At 49.5% G+C, this 12749-nt stretch overlaps 1 protein-coding gene across 3 annotated transcripts in view; it reads right to left on the reverse strand.

Moving 5' to 3' along the window:
• The window catches only part of RSPRY1 (ring finger and SPRY domain containing 1), a 104125-nt gene that overhangs the window by 90539 nt on the left and 837 nt on the right, over positions 1-12749 (reverse strand). For all 3 annotated transcript variants that reach the window (XM_073582278.1, XM_073582282.1, XM_073582288.1), the window contains 4 exons: positions 3924-4399; positions 2835-2887; positions 1751-1863; positions 732-858 (listed from right to left, as the gene is read on the reverse strand). In XM_073582278.1, coding sequence (XP_073438379.1) covers positions 732-858; positions 1751-1863; positions 2835-2887; positions 3924-4270 — 640 coding nt within the window. In that variant the 5' untranslated portion in view covers positions 4271-4399. The remainder of the gene's footprint in view (positions 1-731; positions 859-1750; positions 1864-2834; positions 2888-3923; positions 4400-12749) is intronic.

The raw sequence follows: 12749 nt of genomic DNA on the forward strand, positions 1-12749 counted from the left end.
GCAGCAGCATACACCCATGGTCTCTGTGCCCCCCAATAAGGCGAACGAGAAATTTTTACAGCCACACTGGACATTATCTACCTACAGTATCTGACTGATATACAACCACCTAACTAACTAGCTAAAATCTTGCTGTTAACAGCGCCAGCGTCAGGAGCAGCCTCTCTGCGCGGTTACAGTGTCAAAATGGCGCTAAAACAATATATCCGCTATTTATATGGAGAGGGACATGTGATTTCAGCAGCCAATGACAAAAGCCGTTGTGTCAGGACATTGTGGGTGTTTCCTGCGCCCTGATTGGCTAGCCGCAACGTGCACACAAAGTTAGGAAAGGGAAAAAAAAAAAAAAAAAAAAAAAAAGACTTCTGTGCTGTATTTTTAAGAACACCGCACCTCTGGGTTCTGTAAACCCCCTTCCCATCAAACACGTGCCAAACACTCATAATCTACCACCATTATCGTTGCTATAGTGCGGAATATATTTTGGTGGCAACGCAAACATTTTTCCGCACTGTTGCCGATTTTATGAAATTTTGCTCGGATTTACGATCAAGAGTCCGAATGTGCTATATTCGTGCCGAATTTATGTTTGGCGATCGTTTTCTGAACAAATTTGCTCATCTCTAATTATCTGTATTTTTTTTAACATACCAGTCCATGACCGGTGAACAGCACAAGCAATCGAGACAGTAAGTTGCAGTCGGTGGATTTAGTGAGGACTTTACACTCACCTGCCAATTTTTCAGCCAAGCAGCCTAAAACTGCAGTGGTGTTACGGTGCTTGGCAGGGTTACTGGCGTCTTGGACCGCCGTGACCGCGCTTAGATTTAATTTCTCCGTCAGCTTCTGTAGGGCATCCTGTAAAGAGAAATGATCAGGGATGAGCAATAATTGTAGGCGAAGTATATCTGGATAAGTGGCCGCTCCTGGCATCAGATCGACGCCGTAAACACTCAGCCGTTCTCTCCCGGGACTGAGCAGATGCATCGCGCTATGGATGTAGTCACCGGGCTGGTCCAGCTCACTTCTGAGTCCCAAAATCAGGGTTGTGTCATAGGAGAGGGGATAAGAAGTCAATCGTTGGGGGTCCCCTACTGTCGAGACACCCACGAGAACAGGGTCACTGAAAGCGGCCAGAAGAGTCCGCTGCACCGCCATAATCCGACTATAACTGGGATAGTGTGCACATGCTCAAAAAAGGGGAACAGCAGACCCCTAATCATATGACTGGAGGTGGTCTAGCAGAGGGCACCGCAACGATCAGCAAATCATCACCCTGCCTGGGATTGGTGAGGAGTCACGATTGTGGCACAATGGATGTAAAAACTACAGAAGACCCCTGGAAATGGGGCACTGAAAGCAATAAAAGCCAGAAGGTTTTGGGAGGCCAAATTATTGTTATTAAAAAAAAAAAAAAAAAAAAAAATTGAAAAAATAAAACACACCCTTCCAGTTCTAGGTAATTTTTCTGTAGTATTTAAAAAAAAAAAATTCCCTAAAACTGAAAAATTACCGAAATGTCAAAAAAAAAAAAAAGTTTAAAACCTTTAAGCTGTTTTCTGTTGAACTTAAACCCACCTATCACAATGCCAAAAACCTGCATCTCGCAGGAAGCCTATAATTTACAGGGTGATTACCGCTGCACAGACACGGTACAACTTTATAGAGCGATTAGGGAACGCTCGGCGCCCCGTGCACCCTTCATTATGGCGATTTATGCGGAGCTCAAGAATACCCGGATGACACGTACTTTTGTTGGCAGCGGACATTCATCCAGGAGCAATGTAATGACGGCCGGACCCAGAGGATCTTCCAGTGGAATGACTCTGATGAGGGACTGCACCACGTCCAGCCAGCCGTTATCTGTACGGGAAAGCAGAGCGCTCACAGTGATGCCACAAAGGAGAAAAAACTACCAAACCGGGGAAGAAATACAACATACCCCTGACTACAGAGAGGCTAACAACCCCCCACCAGGCTCAGGACATTATAACGAGGCGGAACAAGAAACGGAATTAAAGGGGTTGGTCCAGTTCTTATAGTTTATCCTCATGTATATGAGATCAGTGGAGGTCCGACTCTCTGCGGGCCCACTGTACATCAGCTGTTAAGGTCCATTTACTCTTCACAATTATAATGACAGTTCCTAGGAAAACTCAATTCACCATAACCATTACCGTGCCGTGTAAACAGGTGCAAAACGCTCGTTTGTCAAGTGAAAATTTCTCGGCAGCACATCATCTAAATAGGACCTGTGCTGCCGAGAACAATGGCAGCCTGTACGTACTAAAATTATCCAATACTGATCATTCAGTGCCTGTGTAAATCGGGGGTTAAACGACACCAAACCGGTAAAAAAGTAGCTGATCGGTTGCCACTTAGTGGTCCACCCAATATGTCCAGGTGCTGGTGGTCTCACAAGTCCTTTGCCACTACCCCTGGTCTCACATGCTCTGTCCCACCGCCCTTGTACATAGGCAGCAGAGTAACTCCAGCCATTGTGCGAGATGGCCCATAGGAAGCGCCACTAAAAGAGGCTTCTTCCCGACAGCACTAGACTCATTGGGAGACAGTCTGAAAAAGGGAATCGAAAGAACATCAGGGGGCGCTATAACCGGTATGCAACAGCAATACTGCACACAGAAGCGTTTTACTCCATTACTCCGCTTCTAACCACCAATTATTCCCACGGTGCTCCATTATTAGACGGGGCTGAAGGAGTTGCAGATCCAGCACTTTGGAGATGGTAGAGGAGGACTCTAGGCTATAAAGAACCAAGGAACCAAATCTAGGAGCCAACAAGAAAGGTAAATGCAAAAAAATTAATGAAGTACCTGTTTCTGCCATTTCATGCAAAGTGATCATGGAATATGGGGGCTCCTGGTCACTGAAAAGCAAATGGTTACAGATAATATCTCACCGATTCATCGACAGCAGAGATACAGGGGTTACAGGATCAGCACACAGTTGATGAATCAGGCTTTTTTTTGCTTTTCTAAAAATGAAGAGCAAGCTGGATGGCAGGAAGAGATTACAGATGCTTTTGCCATGCATATAAGTCAGGGACATTTTCTGCAGCTCTCACAGAAATGGAGAAAGCAGCAAATCTGTGGCCACCTCCTTTCCTGACAACATGCGCCGAGGCCAGTTCTTAAGATAGATGGTCGTCTCAGCGGTGAGTCCCTTGTCTACTGATGTGCCATAAGTCTCTTGGATGGGATCACCCCTGTAAAAGAGGGTCTTTCACCCCCGAATACTAATTAAACCACTTATACAGATACGCAGGGGACTTGGCCCTTTTGTTTGTTTTTTACTGCAAACTATTTCATAGGCAAATGAGGGGCTTCCGGACAGCTTTGGCGTAGCATCATTAATCCCTCTCAATTTGCATAACGATCACTTTGTCATATGTTGATTGACAGTGCTCAGGCGAGCGCTGCCTGACCTCCATCAGCGGCTGAGCACGGACACTATAGCCGTGTGCACCCAGCGTCTTCCCCGGCTTTGCTTTTCTCATCTTTCAACAGTAATGAGCTGATGGGAGGAGGTGGAGAGCAGCGTTAAAAGGGCTATCCGGGGCACTTTCCCCCTGGAAAGTCAATGGTGCCGATGATGTTAGGACCCCGGACACATACACGATAGGCAGGTATTGTGCACATGTCTTGGCAGTGTACGGGGATCTTCCATTATTGGCAACACTCCTTCCAATACAGAATTGAGTGGTGTCAGATAAATCCCTTTCAAACTCAGACCTCAAAGCTGACATAAAAGAAAACCACTGCTGGAAGTTTAGATACATCTCAGTAAGCAGTCCGTCGCATGCTCCACCGGTCAGGTGAAATCTCACCCGATTTCTATTGTGACACTGTAAAACGTGAATGGCCTCACGCAATACCATCCCTGGATACAAAAACCCAACTTACTTGTCTACAAGAGTTCTTATGACGGCCAAAGTATCCAGCACCAGGCCGTCCACATTGGGCTTTTTCCTCCGTGGCTCATGTGGTCCCCTTCCTCTCCTTGGTGGTCTTACTGGGTCTCTTGGACGGTTCCTAGATTCACTGGCAGGTACAATACGGCTCTCAGTTTGTTGACTGGGCGAGTCTACATTGTCCTCCGCCCCGCTATCTTCTCTGCAAACGCAATTGTTCCCCATGTTACTGGTCCCAGACTGTTCATTTAAATGGACTGGATGGTGCCCAAAGTGCAGCAGAAAACCTCGCACAAGGCTCCTGCTAGCGTGAAATGCAATCCAAGCGAGCACAATCATCTAGAACGTTGGACATGTCGCAGCTGCGTGATCAGGAATCCCGATTTTCTCCATCCTCTTTCTGCAGAGTGCCGAGAGGTCCTCTACCCAAAATTATCTGGGAGAAGGATCCATGTCTCCAATGCAGCACTGAAAAAAAAATAAGAGGGTGTCAGTGCAGGCAGCATTGAATACAAGACAGACGTATAAACTCATGTTATGACCATTTATTGCAAAACCGCCCTATAAATGACTGAAGTGCATCATACCATTGCCATGTCTGACTGTGCGATGACGTAGCGGAAGGCTCGTCCGACAGAGGATGGATGAATCAGCTCAGATACCAAAGCAGCTTCCATCACAGCACAACCGGGGGGCTGACAAGGCATCACTCATTTCCATAGGTCCTCTGATATCAGAGTAGTCGCAGCTATTTTTTGGGGAGTGGTTGAATAATTCTGCAACCCATTTTGTTTTTTCTTTTAAAGTGGATCTGTCATCAGATTTCATAAACTCCATGAATTATTAAATGGACCTGATGAGCCCTCCCGGCCTCACTGACAACTGCACCTTGTACTGAGCAGTGCTAGACCTCAGCAGCAGTAAGGAGGAGGGACACTGAGGAGCCGTCAAACAAGCTAGGTAGGTAGACATTTGGTTTCTCTTTCATAAAGGATTATACAGCCATTCCAATATGATTTTTCAAAAGAAATACACCTGCCTCATCAGGTTCACGATCTATATATTGTGTGTAGTTTGTATGATTTCCATTTTTGTCATTTTTCACCGTTTTTCCTTTCCAAAGGGGCTAATCAGAGTAACCCAACTGCAATTCTCTGGGAAATACCTACAGCACCAGAGACAATTCCAAGCAATAAACCATCATGTGAATATCATTTTCATATGGCAAATGCCAACTTTTACCCCAATCAAAAATGCAATAAACAATTTGGGATTTTCAATTCTATAACAAAAAAAAAAAAAAAAAAAAAAAAAAATTACATTAGAACATGAAGTCAATATAGAATCACTGCACACGTAAATTATGCTTTAGTGAGATTTTTTATTTTATTGACGGTGATGAAGCGACAGCTGACGTTTCGGCCTAACAAAGGCCTTTATCACAGTCGCCTTTTTGAAGTAGAGTTTCGGTAGTCACCGGTTAATAATTTATCACTGCTAGGCAAAATTTCATGAGAATGTGGATTGTCCAGTGTGGCCAATGGTCCAGGTGCCAGAGGAGCAGAAATCCTAATGGTATGGCAGGGAATCATTGGTGGCACAGTGGGGGATGCAGGCACCGCCGTGGATAATCCACATTCTCATGAAATTTTGCCTAGCAGTGATAAATTATTAACCGGTGACTCCCGAAACTCTACTTCAAAAAGGCGACTGTGTGATAAAGGCCGTTGTTAGGCCGAAACGTCAGCGGTCGCTTCAACACCGTCAATAAATTAAAAAAGCTCTCTAAAGCATAATTTACGTGTGCAGTGATTCTATATTGACTTCATACTTACGGGACCAGAGGCTCCCTTTCACTAGCACCGTATATTCAACTTCCTGGCCGTGTGCTAACCATTCTTTATATCTACATTAGAACATGACAGACTGGAAAAAAGGAGATTTTGGTGTACTCACTGTAAAATCTCTCTAAGCCTCTAATTGGGGGACACAGAACCATGGGTGTTATGCTGCTGTCCACTAGGAGGCGACACTATGCATAATCTGAAAAAGATTAACTATGGCTCCTCCTCTGCAGTATACACCCCTGGACGGCGTCAGCCTTCTCCAGTTTTGTGCAAAAGCATTAGGAGGAACATAAACAACATAACCATGCCTATAAGAAGGCCACTATGTACGAGCTCAAAGAACAATATGAGAACTCAACCGTAACAACTGCCCGTAAGGGCAACAGGGTGGGAGCTGTGTCCTCCAATCAGAGGCTAAGAGAAAGAGATTTTACGGTGAGTACACAAAAATCTCCTTTACTCTGTCGCCTCATTGGGGGACACAGAACCATGGGACGTCCCAAAGCAGTCCCTGGGTGGGAAGCAATGGACGAATATTGTGCTAGCAGGTCCCTAAACTTGGGCCACTGCCGCCTGCAGAACCCGTCTACCCAGGCTCGCATCCGCTGAGGACTGGGTCTGAACACTGTAGTGTTTCGTAAACGTGTGTAGGCTAGTCCAAGTGGCCGCCTTACACACTTGTTGTGCCGAAGTCTGGTGCCAAATGGCCCTGGAGGCCCCTAATGCCGGCGTAGAGTGTGCCGTGATACCAGCCGGAAGAGAATTGTTAAGGCGGTAGCCTCTTGTATGGTGGACTTGATCCACCTGGCAAGGGTAGCTTTGGAAGCTGGCAGACCCTTGCGAACGCCTTCCGGAAGAAGGAAAAGGGAATCCAACTTCCGGAAGTGTGCAGTCCTAGACACGTATATACGCAATGCCCTGACGAGGTCTAGCGTATGCAGAGCCTTCTCCACTCTATGAACCGGAACCGGGCAAAGGGATGGCAGTGAAATTTCCTCATTGAGGTGGAAGTTGGACACAACCTTCGGAAGGAAGGATGGGACTGTACTGAGAACCACCTTGTCCTGTTGAAAGGCTAGGAAGGGCCGTCTGCAGGAGAGTGCTGACAATTCAGACACCCTGCGTAGCGAGGTGATTGCCACCAGAAAAACCACCTTCTGTGACAGAACGCGGAGTGGGACTTCCTTAAGGGGTTTGAAAGGTGGTGCCTGCAATGCTGTCAGGACCAGGTTCAGGTCCCACGTTTCCAGTGGACGTCTGTAGGGGGGGGAACTAATCGGGAAACTCCATGGAGAAAAGTCCTTACTTGCGGCTTGTTAGCAATACGCCTTTGGAAAAGCACTGAAAGCGCTGACGCCTGGCTCTTAAGCGAGCCTAGGGATAGCCTGGCTTCCAGGCCCGATTGAAGAAAACCAAGTACCTTTGGGAGGGAATAAGTGAGTGGGACCTGTCCGCGAGATTCGCACCAGGTAAAGAAAGCTCTCCAGGTACGGTAATAGATCTTGGCGGAGGCTGGCTTCTTTGCCCTGATCATGGTCGTAATGACATCCGGTGAGAGCCCTGCCTGGGTTAGAACCCAGGTCTCAAGGGCCACGCCGTCAAGTTGAGAGCCCCTGAGTTCTGATGGTAGAACAGACCTTGTGACAGAAGGTCGTGACGGTCGGGGAGACGCCAGGGGGCATCTGCTGTAAGTTGTACGATGTCGGCATACCATGTACGTCTGGGACAGTCCGGCGCGATCAGGATGGTTGGAACTCCCTCTTGTTTGATCTTCCTCACGACTCTGGAGATCAGGGGGAGGGGTGGAAAAATGTACAGAAGCTGGAACTGGGTCCAGTCTTGAACCAGGGAATCCGCTCCGAGCGACCGGGGGTCGCGTGTCCTGGCCATGAAATTGGAGACCTTGGCATTGAGATGGGATGCCATTAGGTCCACGTCCGGGGACCCCAGCGATGGCAGATCTGGTGAAAAATTTCGAGATGGAGAGACCACTCCCCCGAGTCCATTCCTTGTCTGCTGAGGAAGTCGGCTTCCCAGTTGTCCACACCCGCAATGTGGACCGCCGAGAGTACCGACCTAGTGTCTTCCGCCCAGTGGAGGATATAAAAGACTCTCAATGCCAGGAAGAAGGCCCGAATTTCCAGGATGTTGATGGCCAAAGTCGCTTCCACTGGTGACCACTTGCCTTGTGCCCTGTGATGTAGGTGCACCGCACCCCAACCTGTCAGGCTTGCATCCGTGGTCAGGACCTTCCATTGACCTGAGAGAAATGATTTTCCCCTTGCAAGCGAAGTTGGCTTGAGCCACCAGTGTAGTGACCTCCTGGTTGATGATGTTAGCCAGAACGCCCTGTCAAGGGAGAAAGGATTCCTGTCCCAGGACTTGAGGATAGCTAGTTGAAGAGGCCTGAGGTGAAACTGGGCAAATGGCACCGCCTCCATTGCTGCTGCCATCCTGCCGAGGACTCTCATGGCAAACCGGAGAGATCGGGGGGGGGGGGATTGCGGAGGAGTATGTGAACTACCAGACGGAGAGCCAGTGCCTTGTCCCTAGGAAGGAGCACTAGCCCCCTGGAGGTGTCGAATAGCATCCCCAGGAAGGTCAGAGACTGACTCGGGGTAGTCGATGACTTTTGCAAGTTGACTAACCAGCCCAGGCGACTCAGTGTCGATTGTGATTGAGACGCTGACCTCGCAGTCCTTGAAGGTAGAAGCCTTGATGAGAAGGTCGTCCAGGTATGGAACGACTACAATGCCTCTGGAGTGTAGAACGTCCATGGTGGCTGCCATGATCTTGGTAAACGTTCTGGGAGCCATGGTGAGTCTGAACGGGAGAGTAACGAACTGGTAGTGGTCCTGGTTGATTGCGAACCTGAGAAATCTTTGATGGGCGGGAGCCATTGGTATATGCAGGTATGCGTCTTGTATGTCTATGGAGGCGAGATATTCTCCCTGCTCCATGGACACAATGATGGACCGAAGGGACTCCATGCGAAAATGACGAACCTGTACATATTTGTTGAGTTGTTTTAGGTCTAGTATGGGCCGGACGCTGCCTCCTTTCTTGGGGACTACGAATAGATTGGAGTAGAACCCTCGGAAGCGTTCGGTCATGGGAACCGGTACTACGACTCCTGCTTGAAGGAGAGAGGAGACTGCTTGGTGGAAGGCACGAGCCTTGTCTCGACGGAACAGAGAGGAAGAACCGGTTCGGTGGACTGGAAGTGAACTCTATCTTGTATCCGGAAGACACTATTTCCCTGACCCATCTGTAATAGGCAGCCAGACTTGCTGAAAGAGTAGAAGTCGTCCACCTACTGGTGGGGTGTCTTCCGGAGTTCGTGAGTCATGATGAGGCGAAATTCTGAGGTTTTCCTCCTTTGGGCTTTGCCAGGACTGCTAGGTCCTGTCCGGCCTCTGCGCCGCCGTGGGTTGTCCCTGCGTGGAGAGCGGTTACGATTTTGTGCTGGGCGCAAGACGGACCAGCCCGAAGAATTCCGAAAGGATCGGAATAGAGCTTGGTTTCGCAGTTTAAACGTGCGTTTAGGTTTTAGTTGAGGGAGAGAGGTACTCTTACCCCCAGTGGCGTTGGATATCATTGTGTCCAACTTTTCAACAAAAAGCCATCCAGAGGTACGGGAGATGCGTGAGGGACTTCTTTGAGGCCGCATCCGCTTTCCATTCCTGCAGCCAGAGGATACGCCGAATTGTGATGGCGTTCACTGCTATCCCCGCTACACCTCTTGCGGAGTCCAGGGCTGCATGAAGCATGTAATCTGCTACCACTGCTATTTGAACCGCTTGGTCAGACAGCTCAGGATTTGAAGCTTGGAGGCCAGCATGCAATTTTTTGGCCCAAGCCAGAATGGCCTTGGCCGCTCAAACTGAAGCGAACGCGGGGGCCAGGAAGGCCCCTGCCGCTTCGAAAACTGAGCGAGCCATGCGTTCTACCTGCTGGTCTGCTGCGTCCCTGTGGGTTGAGCTATCTGGCAGTGAGAGGAGGGTCTGTGCTGCTAGCCTAGAGACTGGGGGTCCACTTCGGGTGGATCTGTCCACTGCTTGGTGTCCTTTTGTGGGAAGGGGTACCTAGCCTCCAAATATTTGCGATTGGCGAATTTCTTCTCAGGCTGCGAAAACTGCTTAGTAAGGATCGCCTGAAATTCCGGGTGATTAGAGAAGACCTTAGGTGGCTTCAGAACACTTTCAAAGCAAATCTTGTGTTCTGGGGCTTCCGGGGTTGGATCGGAAATATCCAGCACCCAATGGATGGAAGAGATTAGGTCCTCAACCAGCGCTGTATTGCTAGGGGGACAAGGGACCAGAGACCTCTAAGTTTCGTTGTCTGAGTCGGAGTCACAGATGCCTTCCGAATCCTACGTATCGCTGAGGCGCTCCCTGGTGGGTGAGCTGGGGCGGAGGTCTCCTGTAGTCGGGGGTCGCTGTGGAGATCTGCGTTGTCTGTCTCTGGTAGGGGACGGTCTAGGTGACCTGGAACTACGGTGTCTCTCCCTAGAGGGGGATGACCGTGTGCTATGGGATGACGCAGATGAACGCGACCTGTGGGTCCGCTTAAGTCTGGGAGAGCCAGAAACGGCCTGTCCCTGAGTGGAGCTGTCCCTTTGCTGGGTAACGCTCATAGCCGAGACATGACCCTGCAGAGCCTGGAGTAATGTGGAGGTTAGGTTATCTATGAACTGCGTCATAGACTGCGACATCTGGGTAGCCCATTCTGGCGTGGTAGCATCCGCTGAAGCATTGGTAGGAGCCTCTTGGGGTTCTGACCCAGTATTCTGGATACAGTCCCGACAGTGGGGGTACGTGCTGCCAATGGGGAGAGTGGTTTTGCAGGCTGTACAGAATGCATAAAAGCAGTCCTGCCTGATTCTCTTGCAGCTTGAGCCTGGCATAGTGCACAAAGTGTGGAAGGGCAGGCTATGGGAGAGCCCTACAGGGGTGGATATGCAGGGGAAACCTATAGGAGAGCCTTACAGGGAATCCGGATTCACAGCCGAGCAAAAAAACCCGAGCTGTGATCTTACCCCACCAGTGTGCCCCTAGGTCCAGCCCCGAAGATCCACAGTCCTGTGCCCCCCGAAGACTGGCTGGCGTGGTGCTGCTGATGCCTGCGTCAGAAATGTCCGCCGAGAGGATGAGGAGGGAGAAGAAGGGGGCGGAGAGCTGAGAAAGAGCGCACGGAGATGTGTAAAAACGCGCCCTTTCTGCCTCGATCCGCCCCTTCTATGACACTGTAGAGTGTCATATTTGCCATCCGGGGGACGGGCCGGGGGGCGAAGAGGAGGCGGCGACCTCAGCTAGGCCGAAGCCGCGGCTTAAATTAGATATCGATGCCCAGGAAGGGCTCCAGGCCGGTGCGGTAGTCTTGCAGGGGGTCGGATCTTAACCGGACCCCCCGGATTGAAAGGCAGGCTAGCGGTGGGGCCACAATCTGAAGCGGGGCCCTGTGATGGGTCCCCCTGAGGAGCTATGTAGCTGGTGCTGCCGCAGAGACAGGGGCGCAGGGAGCCCTGTCTCTGTATGTGCCATGCCTGCCCGCACTCCCCCCCGGCCCCGACAGGAGTCCGCAGCTGGGCTGGGTTCCCTGGATACAGTGAGCTGCAGATTACCGTGGTACAAACCCTACCTGAGGTGTCTCAACCTAATACCCCCAGAGGGGGATTAGGGAGGGTGCTGCTGTCACCATCAGGGGGCTTCTTCCTCGCCTCGACCTCAACCCAAGACCAAAAGGAATTGGGGAAGGAGGGGGGTCTCAACTTTGAGCCAGCACCCGCTGGACTGGGGAAGGAGCGACATGGGGAACAGCCATCTCTACTTCAACCGGGCACCCCATAATAGGGGACCGAGGAAGGAGCCATGCCGGGAGTCTCACAGGAGACCCTCTTTACTTCATCTGTCATCCGGGAAAAAACGGAGTGGAAAAAAAAAAAAAATCTTTAGGTGTGCCTCCTTGCGACACTAAGCAAAAACTGGAGAAGGCTGATGCCGTCCAGGGGTGTATACTGCAGAGGAGGAGCCATAGTTAATCTCTTTCAGATTATGCATAGTGTCGCCTCCTAGTGGACAGCAGCATAACACCCATGGTTCTGTGTCCCCCAATGAGGCGACAGAGTTATCTACATTAAGAGGTTACCTAGGACTTAAAAACCAACATCAACCATGAACTAATAACTGATAGATACCAGTTTACGCCTCTGCAGCTCCAGCACAGACACTGTGGTGGTCTCAGCCGGTCCTTATTTAATCACTTGCGCCGAATATCCACATAACCGCTGGAGTCAATCATAACCCTCAGCGCCGTATCATACCTCACGAAACTTGGTGGAGACAGTGGAACGATCGCACGGATGTACAGACATGTAATTGCTGCAAAAAAATAGACTGGGACTGGTGGGGACCATCAGAGTGTTTGTCCTTAAGCTTAGGAAAAAAAAAAAATGGAATATATATATTTGGGTGAGATTTTTTAAGAAATATTTATTAAGAATATCCATCATCAACTATGGGAGGTCTGCAGCGGAAATATCCAGAAGAATGTACATAAAGGGTTATTCCCATCCCACAGATGGGTACTGTCGCATAGTCCTTGTAAATATAAGCCCTTTTCCATTTTACCGCTTAATAAAATTTGCAGCCTTACTTGAGATATTAACACTTTTCTTTACAGCTTGTTACCAAGGAGACCGACCACCGCTGCTGTCTAGATTGTAAGCAGTGAGATGAAGCTGCCCGGAATTGGGAGGTAACAGCGATCCTGGCCACAAAACCTCAAAACAGTGCTAACAATCCCGATAGAAAAGAGCTTATAAAGACAGTGCACGAGCTGCCGTCTCGCCGCGGTGGTCGGTCTCCAAGGTAACGAGCTGTAAACGAAAGAAAAAACAGAAGTGTTAATATCTCAGGAACGGCTGAAAATTTTAATAAGCGGTAAATTGCAAAACAGAACGCTGCGACAAG

This window comes from Dendrobates tinctorius, unplaced genomic scaffold, assembly GCF_039654945.1.
Source record: "Dendrobates tinctorius isolate UK_male_01 unplaced genomic scaffold, ASM3965494v1 ptg000009l, whole genome shotgun sequence".
NCBI classification, from domain to species: Eukaryota; Metazoa; Chordata; class Amphibia; order Anura; family Dendrobatidae; genus Dendrobates; species Dendrobates tinctorius.